Source organism: Coturnix japonica, chromosome 3 (assembly GCF_001577835.2).
Source record: "Coturnix japonica isolate 7356 chromosome 3, Coturnix japonica 2.1, whole genome shotgun sequence".
NCBI classification, from domain to species: domain Eukaryota; kingdom Metazoa; phylum Chordata; class Aves; order Galliformes; family Phasianidae; genus Coturnix; species Coturnix japonica.
The window spans coordinates 12,452,901-12,477,643 of NC_029518.1; the positions used below are offsets into that span (position 1 = coordinate 12,452,901).

Sequence of the window (24,743 nt, forward strand, 5' to 3'; positions counted from 1 at the left end):
TGTCCTTGTGGGCCCTCTGCAGCTGCAAAGCACCGCCTCAGTAGCCATCACAGTGAAGAGGCAAGACCCAAAATATTTATTCAAAGTTTATCTATGCTTGTTTCCTTCAGCACTCAAGTCTATGCTGTTTTATTTTTTTCAGAAATAAACTTTATCAAATAATAAATCCCTAATGCTAAGAATGAATACCTCCCTGTGTTCCATAAAACAGGCAATGGCACAGCAACAAGGGAAAGGAGAAAAAAAAAAAAAAAAGGCCGTTTAAACTTTCAGAGTAAGATTTCTATTTATGGGCTCTGATAGTCTGAGGCTGAGCCAAACACAATGCAGACATGCAGCAGCAGCAGCAAAACGTTTCTCCAGACCCCCTGAAAAGCAATACTGATGTAAGATTCTCTTTTCCTACTCCTGAGCAAAGGATGAAGGGAATGATGCAGCCCCACGTATACCCCAAGACCTACTCCTGTATTGGCTTCATGATCTTGCCACTCCAGGCTCTTTCAGCCACTTTCAGTCTTAGGATGTAGGGGACCCTGACAGAATTTACTACGGGCAGCTCACAGACTGACACAGGTGTGCTCTAACTGCTGAACGCACATTATCATGACTAATTTATGCTCTGCAGCTCTGAAGATATGAATTCCACAATATGTCTGTCCATTTGACATTTGTCATAGTTTCACTGACACCAGTGCAGCTATTCCTGGTACCAGATATCAGTCCCAAAATGCATTTCTGCAAAGCTTATTTTTCTTTCAAAGTATCCACAGCACATACAGAAGATTAGGAGACGTTCACTCCCTAGAATCCTAAACATATTTTTTTTTATGAATGCTATCATTAATTCTAGGGCAATAGCAAAAAATAACTCCATGCATAAGCAGCTACACCTCAGATCCACAGCAGGTCTTACACTTTTAAAATGCAATCAAAGAAGAAAAGGTAAAAACTTCAGCACTTTTTACTAAGCCAAACACTGCTGTGTTATTGTTCGTTGTTGCAAAATCCATTATTACCAGTTTGCATCACTGTTTAATTTCATGTTATAAAGTTGCTACCATCAAGTTAGGAAAATACTTTATGCAAAAAGGGGGTTACAGGATATCATGATTGAGGATTTAGCATTCTAGAAGATATTCCAATTTGAGATCGCAAGATATGACTTTCACAACTTCATTAATAACTCAAGAACAACAACAGCAACAACAACTATAAAAAACAAACAAACAAACAAACAAAAAAACACACCAAAAAGCAAACAAAAAAAAACCACCCCAAAACCTAAAAAGGAAGCATAATACAGGAAAGGAGCACATTTTACAGGCTAATTTTTATAAGTATAATTTCCATGAACTTATTTTTGTGATACATCATTCACACCAACATTTACTGTATATATATACATAGATATTTAAAAACAATGTTAAAAGGCTTTCTAGCAAGTTATGTAATTACACTTGTAGTGGATAACACGGGATGGGCTACGACTTTTGTATGGTACAGGCTATGACTCTGAGTGGCTCACACTTTTGAAACAGTAATAATTTGTGATTGGGATCTACTGTTTTGTTGCCATTTAAAAATGAGAAACAATGCTGAGTGCAATCCTCTTGAAAATTGGAATGCTGGAAAGCGCTATAAATCCCAAAGTTAATGGGCTTTTTGATAAATATTCTTAATATCCAGTGTTGCAGTGAGAAGGCTGAAGGGTTTGGAACACTTTCTACAAATGTTTCAGTGCCAGAAAGCTCCACCATTTGACAGAATAGTTTATACATCAGAATTTATGTTTTAAATATTATGAAGGATGTCTTAGAAGTGCAGCCACAATTGCACAGTACTTGTTTTTGACATTACAATCTGTTGCCTAGGGAATGACCCCCTTCTGCCTCTGAAAGAACTCCAATGTGTAATTATTCTTAAGCAGTTAAAGCAGTTACTAAAAGGTGAATTTAATGTAGTGGGACCAAAATGCTTAAAATGTATTGATGTTTAAGGAAGGAAAAACGCATTTGTCCTGAAGCAAATACTGCCTGTTTTGGAGGCAGGAAAACACATGTAGTAAATGCTGCATAAAATTAAATGCATCTTAATCTAATGTTAATTGCTTAATTTACTCCACTGTCAAAGAAAACAAAGAAACAACAGCACAACTGTCAATAAATGTGCACTAGAGAAATAGAATTAATACTGAAATTCAAAGGGAGTCACAAAACCAGCTGCCTTAGAATCTTTCTAAATACGTGCCTAAACAATATGGACAGGCAAGATTTATGAATAGGTGCAGTATGGAAAATCTGGAAATCCACTTCTAAAGGTCTTTCCTACTGCAGGACTAAATGTCTGGCACTTTAAAATACAACAGGCAAAGATAGAATTTAAACAAACGCATATTTACGACAAACCATCGACTTATCTCAAAAATGCCCCTAATCAGTACAAGCCAGTGTAGAGATCCATTGGTCAGGAAAATCTCCAAAGCCCCTCCAGACCATTTTTAAAGCTTATACTACAGTCCAGACAATCTCTCCCAATAAAATACTCTAAAATAATAGCTATTAATAACCTATGTTTTTTTTCTTGCTCCAACCAAATAGGATGGTTGGTAGCAAATCTTATTGCTATGGAATGATTTCGGCTGTTTATATCTCTTGTACTCATCACTGCGGATATAACACTTAGTCTTCTATGCTTAGAGTTTAGAATCAAGGGCCATCACTCCTGAGAGCTTGGACACCACAAGCAGAGATACCTGAAATTCAGCATCCATGTGCTTTCTCCTACCCATAGCGTAGAAAGATCCTGAAAAAATTTACTTCTATACATGCCTTCTTGAAAGTAAAAGCAAATAAGGGAATTCCAAACCAACAATTTGGTGGCTGATTTACTAATACTCATCCCTTTATCAGCATAGTAACTTGAAAAGGAAATCATTTTAGTAGTTATGCCATCTACCCAATGAAAATGCTTCGTAACCTGAAAATGCCAAACTACAAAATGCTACTTAACCAAGCCTAACAGCCATACAGTGTGTTTTTGCTGACAGCAAGAAACTGCTCAGCAGTACCAGGAACTTCCTTCTGCCTCTACCTGATAAGGAAACATGCTATACATAGTACAATAATCTCCTTCATTATACGGAACAAAATATTAATCACAACAGCTTGCTGCAACCTCGGTAAAATACCACTTCTTATGCTTAACTTATGTAGATGTCAAGCCCATGTATCTGCTGATGTTTCAAAAGCTCAATCACATTCCATATACAATAATACAAATATATTAGCGGCATGCAGAAACAAGGAGCCTTTTTTAATCAAAATGGTGCAACCTAAGGCCCTTATCCAGTAGACGTTTGATTTTACCATGTACCTAGGAAGCCATGTTGCAGGAGTTTAAAATATAAAATGTGCTCTGGCTTACCTTGCTCAAAATAGTTCAAAATTTAGCTGCAACATGTACAGAAAAAGAGTTATAACAATGATTAGAAAATGGAGAATTATTAGATGCCAAGTGTTACACGCTCATTTCATGTGAAAGTTGAGATTTAGTATGACCACCCATTAGAAATTCATTTAACTTGCTATGGGAGAAGAAGCATTAAGTCAAAGGAGGATAGAGGTGTACAGTTGGTGTGCTTAGGTGATGGAAACAGTTAGATGGGAAATTAGGAGAAGATCTAATTATCAGTTGAGAGTAGGCCTAGTACTACTATCCAAACAAAGCAGGAGAAACCATGAAGTGGACTGTTGTAAGAAGGGGCAGCAGGACTTCTGCACCTCTCTGAAGGATTGCTTCCAATGTGAGATTACAATGATGGGATCATCTAACAAAGTCTTCACTAAGGCCTGTGCATCACACTCTAAGAAGTTGCCCTGCTACTTGATTGATGGATCTGCCCAGAAATTTCACTCCAATAAAACTGGCACATGGGTAGTTACAGGAATTAAGATTCAATAAAGAATTAATAAGATGTTCAAGGAAACGGCATATAACAGATTTTGTAGAACTATCCCTTCTTCCCACACCACCCATAAACTTAAGCATATGCTTAAGGGATTTATTTCACTGAGGCCAGGATGTTCTGTGTGTTGCAAACATGAAATCTTACTCCCACAGCAAAAATGCTTTCAGCAAATACTTTAAACCCCTGAGAACTGAAACTGTTCATTTCAGGTCTGCAACTTGATGCGTGTGATGGTGTAAACGGGGGAAAATAAGAGAGACAATACATAGCGATATATACTTTGTATGTCTTCGTAAAAGGTGATTAGAAATCTAGGTCTTGTGGCCCTAAATACCTGAAAAGCAAGGATATTTGTGATTACACTTGTTTAAGCCTTTTGTAGAAGGTATTTTTCTCTGGTGGTGACACTAAAACTATACAAAGTGAGAGCCCAACAAATGAACTGGGCTTATTGCATGAAGATGCTGAATATTAACTCTTTTATTTCAGTGGGAGGTTCAAATAAATAAATGTAGATATACTACAGAAATTAATGTGAAAGTGGTCAGATCTTCACCACTTATGTGTATGTGACTGCCTAAGTGCCTGATGTTTTAATAGAGGGTTAATCTGAAATAAGGAACAGAGCTGGTCAGAAAGGTAGCTTACACAAGCAAAACAATATACCAGTCTGGAGGTACAGACACACAAACACACACGCTGAGCAACTGTGAAGGTGCAAACTCCAAAACAAATTGAAGAAAAAAGGATTTAACTGGAGCGAAGGCTGGCAATTTATATCACCCAATGTTTGCAAACAAGCCTTTACAGTCTCTATCACCACAAAGTACTTTAAATCATTCATTACTCACAAGAAATGGTTTAAATTACAGCTATTTTCCTCTGTTCTGGACCTTCTCTGTGATTTATTTTTATGGAGTTGTTTTTCATTGCCAGGAAAGAACAAGCACATATACTGCAATGTCAGATATTCTGGCCTGCTTCTTGAACCCAAGCTCTGGTTGAACCCAATTCCCTGCTCCAAAAGTCCTATTATTTAATTGTATTGGTCTGGTACAACATGATGAAGTCATCCTCAGGCCACCCATAACTTGGTTCCTCATGCTGCTGCTTATCATGTAATTCTGTCACACCATTACCTCTGTGTGTGTGCCCTGCTGCATCTTTCCCACGCTGTTCTTTGCTTCTTGGTATACCACATTTGTCTGGAGGGGCTACTTAGTTGGGACCTCTTAAAATAATGGAACGGCATGGGTAGGAAGGAAACTAAAAAAACATCCAGTTCCAACCTCCATGAAGTGGGCACTGCCACCAGAACTTCTAAGGGCCAGTGTCATTGCCTCACCAGCCTCTGAGTATTTCCTCCTAACATCTAACATAGATCTCCCTTCTTAAAATCTGTATCTTTCCAACTGCAAGATAAGAATGTGCTGCAAAGCAAACATCCTGTAGAAGTCCAGAAAGATGACATCAGTTGCCCTTCCTTTGTCCACCAGTGCCATCATTCTATCATAGAAGGCCACTGGATTTATCAGAAACAAATGGTAAAGCAGTCGATTATGTGGAAATTACCCTAAGTTCCTTTCTGTTCGTAGAGCTGCTGGGTTTTGCTTTAAGAGAGAACTATGCTGGATGAAGGTTTCTACTATCTTCTTACAAATTTTGGCTGCTTATTCCAGTAAGATTTCTTGTGTCCAGGTGTGGAGCCCTCAGTACAAAAAAGACATGGAGATTTTGGAAAGGGTCCAGAGGAGGGACAGGAAGATGATCAGGGGGCTGGAGCACCTCCCCTATGAGGACAGGCTGAGGGAGTTGGGTTTGTTCAGCCTGGAGAAGAGAAGGTTGCGGGGTGACCTCATTGCAGCCTTTCAATACCTGAAGGGAACTTACTCCCAGGAGGGGAGTAAACTCTTCAAAAGGGCTGATAATAGCAGGACTAGGGGAAATGGTTTTAAGTTGAAGGAGGGAAGATTTAGGTTGGATGTTAGGGGAAAGTTCTTTACTAGAAGAGTGGTTAGGTCGTGGAACAGGCTGCCCAGTGAGGTTGTGGATGCCCCGTCCTTGGAGGTGTTCAAGACCAGGTTGGATGGGGCCCTGGGCAACCTGATCTAGTAAAGGCGTATGTTTGATGGCCCTGCTAGGCAGGGGGGTTGGAACTACATGATCCTTGAGGTCCCTTCCAACCCGGGTAATTCTGTGATTCTGTGATTCTGTGATTCTACCCACTCTAGTTATTTTAATTGACAGTAATGGGGCCATTCCAAACATCTTGCTTCTGCCCCTACCTCTCCACTGACTTTGACCCCAGCAAATAAGGGCACATAAGTAACATAGTACAAAAAACAGTACAATATATGAGCAGCAGAGGTGGGAAGTTGAGGCCATCAAGGCCATGGGTGTACAGTACTGGGCCACACATAACTGTAGTTTCAGCATCTTCTAGTCAACAGAAAATAACATCTCAATGGTCCAAGAGCGTATAGGGAATGCATCTCTGAAGTGTGTTGCTTCAGACTTCAATATCTGCAATTCAGCCTTTGGACAGGCCTTCATGACAGCAGAAAGCTTAAGTAACAATTCCTTCACTAATTAATAAAAAACATTGTATTAAAATGTTTTAACATGATTTTCAATATGCACTGTTATCTGTTGGTGACATTTTACAGGCATGCAGCATTTGTTGGCAATTATTCCACACACAAAATATAGGATTGAGTATATAACTACAATTCAGTTAATATACAGTGAACTACATTCCCAGCTAGGTGCCAAAGTATTGAAAATATTGTGTCCCCACACTGCTGCCAATTAGCTATTTCCTTTAAATCTAAGACAATATGCTTAAGATCTGCAGTGAGGCATGATTAACTGAACGTGCCAGTTGCCACAACTCAGCTGACAGCAGGATGCATAGAAAGACGGGGTATCTGAAACACTGAGGTGGATGACATGTTGTGCCAGTCTTGTGAGAGTTTGCTAGACATCACTGCATGAGTTTGAAGACAAAACGAATATAAAATAAATGAACTCTCTGACTTGACTTTCCCTTTATTAATTCAGGCTTTTCTGAGAGAACTGATTCTGAAAGTACATATAAATATATAAGTATATAAATCATACACAAGGAGAGAGGCACCTGCAGAAAGAGTAGGTGCCTACACCAAGTGTGTGCACGAATGTGAATTAAGGTAAACTGTAAGAGTCTCACAAATCCTACTTGGAGGGTGCTGGCAAATACCATTCTAACACACTTCTTTATGAGGTTTGTTTCATGCTCCCTCCTTATTGCTAGTCAGAAGGAGGTTTCACTGTGACTTAGGCATTCCGTTAGCACACTTTCTTCTAATAAATCTTTAATTTGGCTTATATGAAGTGCCAATATTTAGGTAATAAGAATGATTTTTTTATATACAGATTTCCTTGCAGTTGATGTGAAACAAGATCAGCACAGAGCAATATTCTAATATTTGCATAGATGACAAAGGAAGTCACAGTGTTTTCATCCTGTGCCAGTATTCTCACTGACATCAAAAGACAGGGTTGTGTAAGCATGACAAAGAAACAGGAGTTAGCTCTCCATCAAAACACCAAAATTGTGTGGACTAAAGAAATAAGAAGCCTTATGAGAAAAATTACAAGTGTTTTGCTTTCAGACAATGTTGATGACTGTTTCAAGACCCTCAGGATGACCACAGGCGGCCACCTAGAACTTGCATCAGGGTCAGCTGAAATCTGCTCTGCTGCCTGAGTCGCCCTCATCCAGGTCAGGTTTGGGGAGGTGTAATAACCTTCAGTGTACGAAAGACTCACACAAATTTACAGACATCAGCTGAATTACCTCCTGCTCTCTATATTGAACACCATATTCTGTTTCTGTGTGCACCTGTTTATTTCCATGCTAGCCTAACAGCCAGCCTGCAATCTGCATGGGGGATTGAGAGGGCTGCGAAAGCACTCAAGGTACAAGATAAGCAATAGCCTCTCTCAGCTGTCTGAATCTGTACTGCAGAGAAGCATAGACTGGGCAGTACAGGGATCCCAGCCTGAGAATAGAAGAATAAAACAGGTAGGATCAATTGTAGCACCTGAAGCTTGGACTACAAAGATGCTGGATATTTTGACTAACACTGTAATTCTAACTATGGACTCTACTATAGACCTAACAGCCTTCACATAATTACTTTGGGCCAGAAGCTGCAGCCAATATTCTGTCAAAATTCCTTCTAACAGTAAAAGAAAAAATTCTATTTATAAAAAGCTACTGACAGGATCTTGCCTTGACAGTTTTATTTAACTGAGGATTCAAAGACTTATCTCTTTGATGCTGTTTTGACCCTGATTCTTAAAAGGAGAATGCTTAGCAGCTAGTAAGGACAGGTTTGAAATCTTTGAACCAAAACAGTATTTTTATACAGATCTGCTTTTCAGGATACTCCCACACCCCTAGAGCTTCAAAGTTATTAATACATTAGAAGCTGGGGAAATCATCGGGACACGTAGATTGGAATAAAATGGGATGCAGACACAAATTCAATGCTATTTTTACACTTGTAACAAAAATCTGCAAAGATGTATGCAGTTCTTTCACTGTATTTGGCAATAGTCCCAGTTACACCCCAGACAGCACCTGAGATTTTCAAAAGGGCATCTACTGTGACTATGGCACACTTTATAGGAAAACACAGGAATAGACATCATCATTTTAATTTTGATGCTATCAGTTGCTTCTATAAAGTTCTTGTTTGGGTCACTGTGACAGTATTCAGGTTTCTGCTGAAGTCTGCATACCAACCCAACTGTTCTGAACTATCAATTACACATACAGAAAAATAAATACCAAAACCAGACCATCCTCTCTAAATTGATTCCAACCAAATACATTTAAAAATTAACCACACAATGTCTCACAGGCTTGTATGATTCAACAGCAGATAGTTGGAAACACAATTGGATTCTGAACCAAATTTTGCTCTAGCATGTACTGCATTATAACTGATTCACTGTTTCAAATCAGAAACTGAGTACAGTGAGAAAAGAAAAGCCACTGACCTTTCTTTGCTAGGTTACTGTTGGGTTCATATTTCTCAATCAGTTGTTGAACTTGTTCCTGTTTTAATGGTGGGTAAAGGATTTCATTTAATCGTGGATCACGTTGCTTAAGATTTATAAATTCCATCATCTGATCGACAGTAAGGTACGGTTTACTCTTGGCACCACTAGAGAAAATTAAAGCAAAAGCAAAGCAATTAAAACATGATTTCTTGAAATCTTGTTCAATGTCTTATAATTTCCCAGGGAAACTGAAACAAAATTCAAACAATCATGCAATAAAAAAATCAATGTTCCACTGGGTCTCCAGACTAGTTTACCTTGCCAGTAGTTAATGACAAACATTCTTCATTAAACATCTAGGAGCAAGATTTTTAAAAGCATTCGGTATTATTGACATCAATGGCATGAATTAGAGCAGTGCTAAAAGCTTTTCATTCCTCTGAATTCCTGGAACAAAGTAATTTGAGAAAGTAAAGGGATGATCTGGAATTCAGTCGTGAGCTTGCCGCAAACACTCCACTGCAACTCCTGGCCTAACTATTTGGTTTTACTGCTGAAAAACAGCGGCCCTGACTTAATTATCTTAATTATTCCGGTATTTGCTTGTTTTATAAACCTGCAAAAACAAAAAAAGTAAAAAACAAACAAAAAACCTAAGCAATCTGCAAAGTAAGGAGAAGATGTCTACTTAGAGTTAGTAGAAAGAATAGAATTTTGGTACAATTAGTACCCAGATGGAAATCTATGAAGGCCTACTGCCAGGTGCTTAGGATTTTCCACAGCACTCCGGACTGGCCTAGTTCTGCTCTGCAAGAAAGCAAAGGGAAGTCAATGGAGGCAAATTAGGTCATGGCTGAGTTCTTCTAATACCTCAGCCTTAAAGGAAATAAGCACAGAGAGGTGTAAGGGAACACATGTTGCAAAGATATTGTCAGTAATTGTTTTGGTGGTCTTGCGATGTGTTTCAGAAATTGCTTTCATATTGCTTCATGTTCTGATTCCATTCATCAGGCTCTGCTAAAACTGGGAAGCACAATGACTTGCTCTAAGGGCCAGAAACATCTTGGAATAATTTAACACGTGCTTTATAGCTTGTAACTGAATGCATGGACTCAGTTGTAGATGGCTGATAATTTAATTTCATGGCAGCAATTCTAGTTGCACAAATACTAAAAGTTACTGCTTTTACTCCTACTCCTAATTAAGCTTTCGGGAGTGGTTAAACGTATTCTCGTGCCCATTACATCTTCTCACTGCTTATTACTCTTCCTTTATTTTCACAGAAGCCTAAATTATCTCCATCCAAACTGCAAAATGAGACCTGGCAGTTAAGCTTGCATAGGATCTAAGGAGTCAATTCTGGCAATTATAAATGGAGGCAAAAGCTTGGGACAAGAGGAAACTTTGTTCCTAGGTTAAACACTATCCTTGCTTGACATTGAAATCTGTTCTTGGTAGTCAACGCATGGTGCTACAGACTAAATAACCAACTTCACTACCACCTCTATCCCAGAAAATCAACAAAGGGGAAAAAATAAAGAAATGAGTGTCTTTTCTTACAACTCGGAAAAGATGTGGTCTATTTCAGGTCGAGGGCAAAGGTTGTTTAAGAACACTCTGTACACGTCGGGCGTGAAGTCATCTTGAGGGATTGATTCATTCTGTGAAACGGAGAAAAAAACAGTCAAAGAATGAAATGACATTTATATACATTTCGTTCTGTAAATAGATCCCTTGCTACTACCCTTATTTTGGTATCGTTCCTGAAACTTAGAAGAGTGTAAGTTTTGCATAATAGGAAATCCCTGTAAAAAACAGAGCAGCTTAAGAAGTATATTAATTAAAAAAAAAAATCAAAGTAAATTATCCATCTTCTTTCCATAATGCAAACTTCTTTCTTTCTTGGAGCACCTATGAAGAGGAAAGGAAGGACATCTCCCAGTGCAAATGTGTTATCTATCTATAGATAACGAAATCCCAGTAAAGCCAGTGAGCTGGCCAATGTTCTTAGGTGAGGAAAATGACAGTACACTGCACTTGTTTTCCCAAAGCTTTCACAGAACCAGGTAACAAACTGGGCCACTGAGTCATAATTGACAATCTTGATCTCTGATAGCAGCAAAAATATTTTTTTCTCCTTCCTGAAGGTACACATTCAAGATACTATTGAAATATCCTCATGTCCTGTAGTCTTTCCCTACCTCTTTGCCCCAACCACTGAGGGCAGCTGATCAGACAATCACATTGTTATTACAGAAACTGATAGAAATGCTTTAAGCTACACACAAACATCATCATCATCCCCATTATACCTGATGGCTTTTCTCTGAAAGAAATAGAACAACTGTTCTTAAAGGATAGGAGTTTTGAAATGGAACAGTCCCATGCAAACTCGAAAGCTCTCTTCCTCCTTGCATGCGCTGTCTTAAAGTCTCAGTCTTAGTGCAGAAGACAGCATGGACTGCTCTTTTGGAGAGGCTGGGAAATAAAAGAAGACCCCAAGGAAGGTCAGAGCTGTTTTGTTGGTACAGAACAATAACAATATGCCCAGTGACTTCTGCCGTTGCATCAGAGCAGTGAGAGGAAAATGGCACGGCAGTCTGCACTTCATGGAGAGAAAATCTTGTAAGGAAATAAGAGAAACAGAACCACAAAAATCGTGGAATGCACGTACAGAAAATCTGATTCTGAATTCCTTCCATCCAAGCAAACTTTATCAGAAGCTGTGAAATGTTGCCTCTGGATGCAAGTGAACCTCTCCATGGCTCCAAAATAATGCCTGAATCCAATGGACCAGAGGAAGAAAATTTTAATTTTAACATAAAGCTGTTTGCTTATAAATGCCGTTGAGCCGACTTGTGTTGGGAGCTGCTGATGGAAGCAATCACTGCTTTTATTTATTCCGCCTGTTTAATGCAGTTGCCAAGGGAACCGGAAGTGTCAATTCAAGCCTTTGGGAGAAGGAAGGAAATTCTGCAATACTTTTCCTGCTTTAAGTTAAAAGGAAAGAAAAAAAAAAACAAAAACAGCTGTGGGCATCACTTTATCTCTCCTTTCATCGACAAAATTTGTAGAGGCCCAGGTGGGTCTGGTACCATGACTGTGTTCATACATACACACTGGGCAGCTTCCTGCTCCCCCTTGTCAGCCATCCCCAGACTTCATATTCAGCTCATGGCAAAAGAAGGGCAGCAGAACTCACATTGCTACTCCTTCTTTAGTTGGGCAGACTACACAGGTGGCTGCTACACCTAATTAAACAAGCAAAGTCTGTAGGATCTTCTCCCTGACTCAGAAGGGCTCACAGTGAGCACCTTCACAGCCAATGTCCTGGAGTTCAGTGTGATGTACATGTCAGCAGAGGCAGCACCATGATGGGCAGTGCAAACAATCCTGGACAAACCCCAGTTTTGGGACTGACTTGTTTGTGCAAGCACAACCTGTAAGCAGCAGTTTCACCAGTGCAGGATTCTAAACAAGGAGCAGGGAAAACAGGAGCTAGCAGCAATGTCCTCAGCACCTATACAGCACACACCACAGTCAACTTTAAGAGCTTACCCACATGTTGGCCACTGAGTCTTCACAAAGAGAAAAGCAGTAACTTCCAGATTACTTTGTAAAACCAAAGATTTTTCCCAGAATTATGTCATAAGAATGGTGGTTTTCTCCATTGCTAAGTTCTTAGCTCACAGAAGCACTCATTCGGGATCAGTGAAAACCCCTGTTTCCCTTCACTCAGCTGGAACATTTCAGTAAATAACTTGTATCATGATCATCGTTGTATCTTGATCATCAAAGTCAGCTGCCTCAGAGCTGCCCTGGACCGATCAGCAGCGACCAACCACGTGGTTCAAGAGGGGTTTCGGAAGGTTCCTTCACCCAGAGGTGGTTCTTTTCTTATAACCTGAGGTTTTTAGGCGTTTACTTCTTTTTTAGCTCTAGATAAGAAAATACACCTCAGTTTCCAAACATGTATCTACAAATGCCTGTCTCCAAAGAGGAAAGCCAACACAAGTCCAAGCCTTCAGCCATAAACATAGACTCTTCTAATGATTATTTCCTACCAGTAACACAATTAGTGGGCTACAAAGATTCAGAGGGAAGGGAAAAGCCTTGTTGTAAGCATTCACCACCCCAGGCACAACTTTTGACAACTCTGCTTGGGTTCCAAAATTCTGCCTGCCAAAAGCAATTAACATACATTGCCCCATTCGTCATTCTGGTCTGAACCATTCACATCTCACTGGAACCACCCACACACCTTATGTGCTAATCTCTTTTTTTGAGACCAAATCACAGTCTTTCTGTTACACATTAGAGCATCTCTCAATTCTGGCTTTGCGAAATACTGGTATACAATTTTATTTTGTGATTAAGAATCTCTACTAATTTCAAGCACTGTTGATTTATGATTTGCCTGGTAACCCTTCTGTTTTTATAACATCTATATCCTTTCTATTTTATATTTGGCAGCACAACATCTAATTCAGATTATTTGCACAGATAGGATTCGACTGTTGCTTGTCTTATTTTGTGTAAACAGTCAAGTTTGCTGGTGCTTCACTGTGAACCTCTACATTAACTGCAGTGCAGAAACCAGCCTTCACAACCAAAGAGGCAACTAAAACACAATTCTTCAAAAGCTATAAATGTGAACCAGGGACAGAGTTCTCAGTGCTGTGGAGAACCAGACCTGTTGTAAGGTCCCTATACATGAAATACAGAGTTCATTTTAGGCTCTTCAGGGGAGTTCATCTGGTGCTTTTCACCTACAAGGTGATCTTCCAAGCAATGAGAATTCTTCCTCCTCTCCCACAAAATATATTGCCTATGCTGTCCCACAAAGTCACCTGGCAAGCCTGTACTCAGAGAATTTGCTAGAGAGGGGCCAGCATGTGTTGACTTCAGTTTGTTTGACTTCACCAGCAGCGTAGGCTGCTTTACGGTCATCACATGAGATGCACGAAAGACCGTAACAGCCCTAAAGCTATGAATCAGGAAGGTGCAAGACTCTCTGCAGAGATTCCTTCTTTTTGATAGTTTAGCTTCTAAAACATTTTTTTTCCAAGGCAATCAACACAGTTGGTTTTTTTTTGTTTCATGAAGCATGTATCTCTTTTGTCCCAAACAAAGAAAGGATCTACCTTACACTATGAATATATTTTTATGGTATCCCAGCAACAAGTATCCAGCAATGTCTATATAGAACTGACTGCTTAAATAAGCAGCAGAAAAAGACTGCCATTTTTTTCAAGGGCTCCAGAGATGTTTAGATTTTTTTTGCAGTCAGAAATAAGAAATTATTTTTCATCTTTCCTGGCACTGAGCACACATAAGCAATAAATCAACTGATTTTGAAAGCAGCGCTTCAATGATTTCTTGCATATCTTACTAAAAAAAAATTGTTTGCGAACAATTAGATGAAAATCTATCTTGAAAATACATCTTTTCATGTTTTTAACCTCATAACATTTTCAACTAGTTTAACACCTATTTTATACTGTAATATTTAAAGCACTTTCCTTCAGCTAAGGTTGCTGTAATCTTTCATATGAATACTCTGAAATCTATGAAGGAAGGTCTCAGTGGCAAGTGGTATCTGAGGTTTGGCCTGTGAAGATTTTGAACAACTGTATTTCTGTAGCACCACTGGGGAAACAAAGGTTGAATGAACATCATGGCACAGTGCTTTCTACAAGAGGGAGAAATTAGGAGATGCAGGCACTCCTCTGCTACGCAGTGGTTCTGTCCCATGTCTTATACTTAGTAAGTAGGAATAATTCTGCAAGAAGCTTGTGCAAGGAGAATTCTCACCTGGTAGGAAAGGCTAAGGATGTCATTAACTAGAATCTAGCATTAACTAGAATCACTCAATTTCACCTTGCTTGTAGAAGCCTTCTTAAGGGTGAAGTACCAACCTGCAAATGCTCCCAGCTGAGCAGCATACAATGAGACATCCCCACAGCATTAACAGCTTTGACACTACATCAGTTCAATTTCATATTCCATACATCTTTTATTAAAGTTTAAATAGATGAGTTTGAATCGTCTTTTTTTGTGACAAGGAAACAGATTACACCATTATCTTCATGGCAAGATAAGAAAATCCTCTCAGATTGACCAGGAAAACTGCATACTCGTTACTGATGCTTAAAACATTCTTATAGGATTTCTCCAGGGCAGCTCACACAACCTTCTGGCTTTTCCTTTAATCCATTTGCACCTCTTCCAGGCACTCCTGGTTCACAGACTATTTCAAGCCAGAGATACTTCAACATTCAAATGGATAACAGTAAACTATGTGGGAAAAACAGTTCCACTGTTGAGGACCCATACAGGAGCTAATCCAGTGAAGCATATGAGCCTCAGCCAAATCAAACTCAACAGAGAATAAACACCACTGAATACAAATACAAAACTTTGTCAGGTTTGAAATAAATTCAGATGCTTACCCTGGAAGATGGAAGATTACAAGCTTCTAATGCCGTCTCTACACGTTTTCTGTCAGCAGAAAACAAGCGGTATATGCTGCAAAATGAAACAAGAAGGAATTAATTGGCTTTAAGACATGCCTTGATGGCCCACGTGGCATAAAGGCTGGATGCTGCTTCCTAGTTTATCATGTCTTTAGCCATTTACTTCTATTAGCAGGCTGCTCAGTAACACAAGTGAGATTAATAGTGCCCACCATGAGTTTAATTCTACCCCACACATGCCCCTGTTAAGAGGATAATTACTTGAGAAAGTCAGCACAACTCTCTTCAAAACATTGCTCAGTGATACACAATTTGAATACATTTATCCTTACAACATGTCTATGAGCTGAAAAAATGATGTTAGGCTTTTTAAAAAGTTAGTCACAAATGGAACAAGAGCAGAGAAGCTACACATCTCACTCAAAATCACAAGGGCAATCTATGTCCAAAAGATAGATGGACATCCTGAGAAGCACTGCCCACTCTTTTCTTGGGGTATGTCAAAACACATGCTATAGACTAATTATTCTAAACAGAAGGATCACACGTTCATGCCCGATGTTTATTCATAATTTAAGATTAAATGACATGATAAGAAAGGACAGCAACACTTACTTCTTCAGAGGAATGCGTCCTTCTGGAGTCACCTGTAGTTTAAGTTTTGTGTAGCTGCGGGGATAAAAGCATGCTGTTTTATTATTACAATTTTATTCTTACTTTTTAATATACCTCTGCACCAATGTTACAGCTCAACAGTTTTGCTGTGATTAAGTGTTAAGTTCTAATCAATTTTTTGCCAACATGAAAATCTTCTGGGATACTGACGATAAGTGAATACCTTTTCCACAAACAATAATGCACCTATAGTGCCAAGTAACGTCAGGCTTGCAACAGGGCAGTGCAAATACCATTAATGCACATAGTTATCATCCCCTAAAACTCCTCCTCACCCAAGCTGCCAGTCAGTCACTATCCTTTTGCTGAAGGAGGCTTCTTTCAGCTATGCCCAGCGCAGGCAGAAACACTGTTTCAACTTCAGCATCTTCAAATCCACAACCTGACAGATTACACTACTAAGAAATTCTCACAGGGCTGAGTGGCAATTTCAATTTTGCATTTTGTCTTGCTCCTGTTCCAAAATACTAATTCTACCTTTGATTATCTTCAATAAAAACACTCTTCCCTGGTGGCTGAATATACACATGCAGTATGCACCAGGTAAACCATATGAAGATGCTCAATTTGAAGTAATGCTCAGTTTGAAACCCCCGACCCCTCTGTTGATGCAGCATAGGATGCTGTTGGTCTTCTGGACTACAAGTACACACAGCTGGTTCATATCCAGGTTTTCCTCCATCAGAACCATCCAAGTCCTTCTCCAAAGGGGTGCCCTCAATGATTTCTTCTCTCAGCCTGTACACTTATTTCATGTATTTTAATTGCCCCAAACAAACCGCAGCACACTGCACTTGGCCTTGTAGAATCTCATTCAATTCAAGTGTGCCCATTTTTCAAGCTTGCCCAGGTCCCACTGGATGGCATCCCAACCATTGTAGTGCCTGCACCTCTCAGACTGGTGTCATCAGCAAACTTGTTGAGGATACGCAGTGCAATTGAGTGTATCTCATTGATCAAGATGCTGAAAAGCAGCAGTCCCAAGATCAGCTCCTGGGGGACACCACTTGCCAGTGGCTTCCACCTGGACATAGAGCTGAAGCATAGAGGTAAATGTCTATCCACCCGTCTGCCTGTCCCATGATCCCTCTAGCAAGGCAGGCAGGCTGCAAAACTTGACTGGAATGGTGGCTGTATTACTTCCCTCCCAGAGGCTGAAATTGCCTCTGGATGTTGCACACAAGTATGCCTACCTCCCAAAGCCCTTCTGTTATACAGCTCTGAAGGTCTGTCTCTTTGACCCTTAACACTGCCACTCCTCAGCTGGGAAGAAGCCAAATTGCTGGTAAATGAAATGACTGCACCAGCAAGAGTGTAGTGTATATTTAGCAGTCCTGGACAAGCCTGTAATATTTCCAGTCTGCAGCAATATAAAAATTACATGCTGAAATCATCTACAGGCTGGCAATTATACAGCTTTCGAATTGAGTATTTAAAAGCATCACAGGATCTGTGATTTCTCTCACATGTTGATTGAGGCAGCAGGATAAGGAGGTATCTTCCTTTGTCTGCATCTTTTAAGTAACTGATTCAATGCCTATTGAAACAGTAGTCAGCTAGTAGCTGTGAGTAGCTAATGGGAAGCAGTTGGGCCTACAGCAATCATCTGATGTTCTTCCTAGCACACAAGGACCAGTGGAATCCAGCATAATGCTCACCAGCAGCATCCTGCAAAGCATACTTTTTTTTGAGTGCTTCATCTCTTCCATTTGAATCTAATTAAAACTATAAATGAGTTCCTCTGTAGCATGATCTGTTGAGAAATGGCAATGTTGAAGTATTTCATTCATTTTTAATTTTTCTTTTTTTTTTTTTTTTTTTTTTTTCCTTTTTTAAAGTATGTTTTTCACTTTACTCACTGGCCTACCAGAAGAAAAAGAAACTGCATGGTTCTAATAACTTTTCTTGTTCTTCCCAACTGGAAATGCCATTAGTAACCACTTCAAAGACACAATACGTGCTAATATCCCCAAATAACGTAGGAACATTTCCACAAAGCCTTATGTTGTCTTCCTGTGCATCTCCTGAAAACTAAAATACACTGTGCTACTGAGTCACCAAAGAACACCACCCATCCCAGCCTCCCAGCACTGAGCTACATTTTAAAAAGTCATAGCGGTTCCTTAAAGGAGTTTTGTTGTCTTCTATTTTTTGAAGCTTTTGAACACATTAACATTGCAGTTAATGTGACTCCAAGAGAGACAAACTTTGGGTGCAAGATTGACCCAAAGTTTCCACAGCAAAGCCATCTGATGCTTACTACAGCACTGGGCAGTGCTTCAGTACTACTATACTGAAATGGTAATTTTTGTGTCCCAACACAAGAATATATTGCAGCATTACGAGACAGGAATGTGTACTTTATAACCAAAATGGCATGTTTTATTAGCTATATCCTCCCAAATTAACCCTGTTTTTCTCATCTGACCGAAGCAGGGAAGCTGCTCTATCTGTTTAGTAACACACTGCAAACACTAAAAGTGACTGAATGCTACAAAGAAAACATTCCATTCTAATTCTCCTCTAATGCAATTTGCTTTTCTATTTCATCAAAAGGGTACTGACAGGACTGCAACCAATCCTTTGATCAAAACAGTAATTAGAATGGGAAAATAGTTTTAATCTTCAAAGTCAAAGATTCTTTAACTGACTCTGATTTGGCAACTGCGCAAAGAACCCAGGATACCCAACAGTTCCCAAGTGATTTATTAATTAGTGGAAAAAAGACACAGGAATAACATGCTTGCTTGCTATTGAATTGACAAAATGTGTTCAGTGACTTTATCTTTAATTAATATTGCCTGAATAATCATAGAAAAATGGCTCCAAATAAGACTGGCTCTCCTGCACGGTGTGACAACATACTCCTTTGAATGTCACAGTGAAGCACACATTAAGTACAGCCCCAGTCCTCCCCATCACACGCCTGTCAGCCAAATCTGTTGGCCGTCTGGACCTTTGAATGATATGGACATGGAAATCTAATATCAAATCAGCCCTGTAAATCATCTACAATCTATGGAGCTGAAGGAAGCAATCTTTGTTTTTTCTCTCACACAGAGAGACATTGATAAAGTGAAATCTAATTTAGCCTAAGCAGCTTAGGAACAAATATATGAGTCTCGTACAAGCCCTGTGATGCTGACTGTTAATATGCACTGCCCTGATGGAGAGAGGGGAAGAGGGGCCCAGCCCTTTTAAGGCCTGTGGACATCCAAAAAGACCTGAAGGGAAACAAAACACAAAACATTTTCCCTACTCTAGACAAATTCATTTCTCCGCTGATCCATAAAGGAACTTATCTTCTGGAAGGTCTTCTAAGTTATGTGGTCCACAAAACAGGTGGGTTAACTTACTTCTAGGACAGAGACATGACTTAATAAATTAAACCTCTACTTGTTATTTTGCTGGAATGAGGTTCTGTCTATGAGCAAGAACTGGAAAACAATCAGCTGCATTTAACCAGTCAACTTGTAGTTCTTTAAGAACAACAAAAAAGGCCAGCAAATATCTGAGTTAATTGTCATCATTATCTGGTAGGCTGTTTCATGCTGCTCTCAATGCTATGACTTATGCAAAGTCATCTCAGCATGTGCATTTATCACCCATTTGAGTCTTGCTACCCTCAGATTTAGTTCTCTTCCTTTCTGAGATGTGTTTTTACACCCTAAATGTGCTTTTGTCCTTTGTTGAAAACAAGTCTGAATCTATGCACTGTGCCAACAAGCCTCAATGCGCAGATTTACAGCTTCTTTCCGAAGCATACTAAAATCAGAGAGATTAGAAAGATAAATAACCCAGAAGCAGAATATTATTCAATATTAAGTGGAGATCTTCAGACTACAGCTAAAGTTGCTACTTTTGCATACAACAGGAAGATTGTATTCACTGCTTCTTTTTTGCTATGACTCGGTGAGAAGAACCATACCAAGACTTTCTTTAAATGAAGTTCAGATAACGAGCTTTTAAAAACAATGAGAACGGACAGCCTATGTTTACAAAACTGACAACTCATCAAAGCAGAAACAATAGATGACAATGTGACTAACAAGAGAAAAGGAAAATGACGCAGATAAAAGAGCAACACCCACAGCATGACATACTATGGCCACTTACGCTTTTTCCAGAAATGCGTCCCTTGACATGTTCTGTGCCAACAAATTTGTTGCCAAACTGAACACTTCATCTGACCATTCCTACAGAAATAAAAGTTGATTAAATGAGGCTTAGTTTAGATGTTTACTTTGCTTTTGTATGTTTTTAAAAGTGATAGTTAGTGAGAACTGCCTAAGGAAAGTCTGAACTTGATTTTTCCAGCCACGGTTTCCCTCCTTGTCTGTGCGATTAGAATTTCTCATCCTGCAAACAATGAAGACTATTACAAATAGATATATGTTTAAAGATATCTCATTTCAAAGTATCAGAAAAAAGTCATATGGACAAATGTTCGTCCTCCGTAAAGCATGTTTAAGATCCTGGGAGATGTAACACACCCCAGAGAAATACATTTTCTTGTGTGTTTGGCGCTACTCCAGTTGACATACTGAGCATTAAAAAAACCTCTATACAACCATCCTTTAAAGTGAGGCTGAAAGGGTTTACACCCCCCTGAAACTAGGCAAATCTGACAGTGCATGGTACAGACCGTAACATATCTCTTGCTGCAATGCCTCTCCTTGTAAATTTGTTGTTATAAGGGCCTCTGCATCGCTCCCTCTCAAAACAATCCCAGACTCAAAACCATTCAGACAACAAATATCATACCTCATCTCTTATGGCAGATACTGGATTAAGAACTGTAATTACAGACTCCATCTGAGATCTGATCACCCAACATTACAAAAACACTTAAAAAACAAACCAGAAGATGCATATAGGAAACAAAATCAGTTCTGATGTATCAGGAGAAGGGGCAACTCCAATTAGAAGAATTCCACTTTTCCCTTATACTGAGATCTTGTTCTTCACTAAGGCAATTTTGTCTCTGGCTACTGCCATAGGCAATAATTGTGCCCCGTGCTCATGGGAAGTTACTCTTGCCTGCAAGCACAGAACTTCAAGATCTCCCTCACTTTTCCTTTCATTTTTTTGCCTCATTCCTAAGCGTATTTCTGAAGTCCTTCCCCAGTCTCTTCCCAGGCTTCTAGCAAGACTGAGCCACACATATAACCTTAAGTTCAGACTCTCTCAGCTTGTCCTGTTGCTTGTTTCCCTTAACAACAGCAGCACATTTTTTCCCCCTTGCTTAGTACTTATTTGCAAATGTTAATAGCAGTTCTTTTTAATCACAAATGCAGTTTTGGAGTGCCTATGTTTCACTCCTTTAAAGAAAGGAACAAAAATATACATCCTTTCAAACAATAGGACTTTTTTCCCCCCAACTTGATGAAATTATCTGAGTTTACTTTGAAACTAAAATTGTGTTTTCTTTCACATTGGTGAAGATGCAAAACTCCTTTGACCACAAAGATGTCCACTCTTCAGGAGTTTTCAACTTTCTCCTTTGTTGCTGTTTGTCTGTTTTTGAGGAAAAACCTGCAAGAGGGGAACTTCATTCTGACAGAAATTACTGATGATGAAGAGTACAACTGGCTTCCAATGAAACAAATGTTGCTGTTACTTTGGAGCCTACCAGCTTGTTTTACCTAAAAGGCCTCACTTGATGAGGTGATCAATTCCAGAGAGTTTATGACATTAATATTTTATATACACACATTTTTAAGGTGTTCACATTTATTCTCTGAAATTAACAGATCAGATGTCTGTAATCAGTCTCATGCAGTCATTTCCAATGAAGATAAGATATACCCATAATTGTACCTCCATATAGGCTTTGGATATCCTTCAACTACCAGAGCCATAAATCTGCAGTTTACAAATTCACACTTCAGCCTCTTCTAAGGAGGGATGAATTCCTGGCAGAGAAATACGGATATTCCTGCCTCCCTTCCAAACAGCCACATTGTTCAGGAGTTAAACAATTGCTGCTGAGATATCCTTCCCCTCCACCTCTCATGTCTACTTCCATTTTTATTTCACTTGTTTTCCTTCTTAGGTCTAATTTAAAAAACAACACAGTGGTGTGAGAAATAAGAGAAAAAGTCAGTGTAAGCAGCGTGACTGCTCTTCTATGACTCCTGGAACAAAACGTGTGTTAAGTGCAAAATCCTTTTTTCCTCTTGGCAACTCATTTTTCCAGGCTCAAAATAGGCTCATCTTGTAAACACCGCTTTGTTTGGGCACTAATAATAGCAGTTAAAACTCCTCCTTGTGACACTAACAGTTACAAAGATTAATGGCGACACAAAACATTGTTGAGAAATCAGAAACAGATCTTTTAGTAGACCTTGATTGGCTTTGTTTTGATCTCACTGGCTCTGCTGGGCTTAAAAAGAATTTCTAAAAAATATATTGATGGCTTTTCAGGAGTAGCCCATACCCCAGCTCTTCATTCTCTTTGTCCGACAGCTTTTTCACAGGAATTTAAGGAGAACTCAGTTATTACATGCCGGTCACAAATGTTATTTATAAACACAGCCTTGCCATGTTCCTTTGCTTGCTTCTCCTGGTTTTTCCAATGATTGCATCGCCCTTGCAAAACATTCTAAGGGTTACCTGCAGGCAGAGCCATTTCTAGTGACATAGGTACCACATCACAAGTAATAATTGCTAATTGCTTCTCACATTTTTAGTGTTCATTCCAGGCACCAAAAAGCTGCAACTGAAAAACCAAGATCAGAAAACATGCCAAGGATCACGTCATCTTCCCAGGCATTGGTCTGAACCCTCAGCAGGAGGGGAAACAACAGCCCTGAGCAAAGACCCGAAGAAATAAAGGAGATGCTTTTGACTGACTTTGATGAGCTGCACCAAGCTGTGAGCCAAGATGCATCTCACTGCTTTCACAACCGAATGGTTCCGTTTCCTTGGTTTTGCTACACTGTGTGGAGTAAAGCCTGCTCCCCAAATTCATGCACAGTGCTCCATGCAGCTTCCTTTACCAGCAGCGATTCCAGAAGGCAGTGCTTGGTGAGAGCACTCGGCAGGGTAGAAGGCTGTTATGTGTAGAAAGAAAACAGCCTACTGCTGAAAGGTTATAACAGCTCTGAATCACCGCAGTAGCAGCAGACTCCTGTACAGTTGCAACACAAAAGGAAAATATAAATCTGGGTATTTTGAAATAGGTCTGCAGCAGTGCCAACAAACTGTTTGCAGACTGATCCCTTTTGGTAGAGGAAGAAGCTTCTTGCCTTCCAACACATTCAATTCCAAGCAAGTCACATCCGTCACAGTAAGAGCTTCATGAACCTGCTCTCCTTTTGGCTACATTCTGTTACACTAATTCATACTTATACAGTTCCTGCAAACTTAACTAACAAATCATGTAACTTCTCTGTGCTTCGGTAGGTAGCGTGAGAGCAGCAGTTCATTTTGAGATCTGTTGCTCAGTGAACTCATTTCTCTCATCCATTACATGCATCATGATACATACCCTGAGACATTTATCTCAATGGGAGAGTTGAGATTTTCGTCCTAAGAAATGACAGGACAGATTCTTCAAAACATTCCCTTCAATTCAGAACTGACTACGTGAGAGACAATGTCCTTGCATGCTTGTTTTTGGTGGAAAATTAACCAAGAAAGTTACTGAAATCCTACACTTCCAATATCATTATGAATTTTATATCTTAAAAATAGATATGTATTTCTTATTTTAACATTTTACTGCACTGAAAAACCTCTTAAATATTAAAAAAAAAACAAAAAAGATGTATATCTTGGGAAGCATATTAACAAACAACCTGTGAACCATCTTTGATATCATATTACTTACAGAGGAATTCACATTCTTATCAATGGAACTGATCAATGCTCATCAAATTGAAGAGCAATAAAACTCCTTAGGCTCTGAGTATGGATCTCTATGGCCAGGATGTGCTTGAGTTGATGTGAGAGTCAGAGAAGAGAGCAACAGGAAGGAGACAGGAAAGATGGGAAGTTCAGATTTGAAGTTACAGAATTTGGCAGGAGAATGAAATATCATAGAGGAGATGCAGAGGTTCACAGGTTGGACTTCATGTTGGAACAGAAACATGGAAAAAGAGCATCTGCTCAGAAAAAGTCCAAGAGTAAAATTATTTCTTTAGCCTTGCTTCTGTAGTACTACACACTTGTAGACGCTCACAAACCTTGTCCTAAGACAAGCATAGACATATCATGTTGAAAATAAGCAAGAGTTGCAGCTGAGCTACTTCTGTTCATTATCCAGATGTGTCCAGCAGTGTGCTTTTCAGAACATTACCTAAAGGATTTCAAGCTGCTTTCTCTGAGCAAACCAGCTGGTCAGCACCCTTCAGCTCACCACACTTTAAATATTAGTTGCCTTCTCCTGGAGGAATGCAAATGAACATTATAATTTTTAGCTCTTGATTTAGCTCACTGAAAGCAACTTCAAAAGGCCACAGCTCAGGTCTTCATAATTTTCCCATAACTTAAACAGCGGAGGTGATGGACAGTAAGCTTTCTGCAAAGGAAGGAAATCTCATAGAGGAATGATTTTAACTTCCTTGTTA

The 24,743-nt window shown here is 39.4% G+C and overlaps 1 protein-coding gene across 4 annotated transcripts in view; it reads right to left on the reverse strand.

The window, feature by feature from the left end:
• Positions 1–24,743, reverse strand: part of PLCB1 (phospholipase C beta 1) — a 345,117-nt gene that overhangs the window by 123,124 nt on the left and 197,250 nt on the right. For all 4 annotated transcript variants that reach the window (XM_015857085.2, XM_015857086.1, XM_015857087.2 and 1 more), the window contains exons 5-9: positions 20,287–20,366; positions 16,111–16,164; positions 15,472–15,547; positions 10,580–10,680; positions 9,017–9,183 (exon numbers count right to left, since the gene is read on the reverse strand). In XM_015857085.2, the coding sequence (XP_015712571.1) occupies positions 9,017–9,183; positions 10,580–10,680; positions 15,472–15,547; positions 16,111–16,164; positions 20,287–20,366 (478 nt within the window). The remainder of the gene's footprint in view (positions 1–9,016; positions 9,184–10,579; positions 10,681–15,471; positions 15,548–16,110; positions 16,165–20,286; positions 20,367–24,743) is intronic.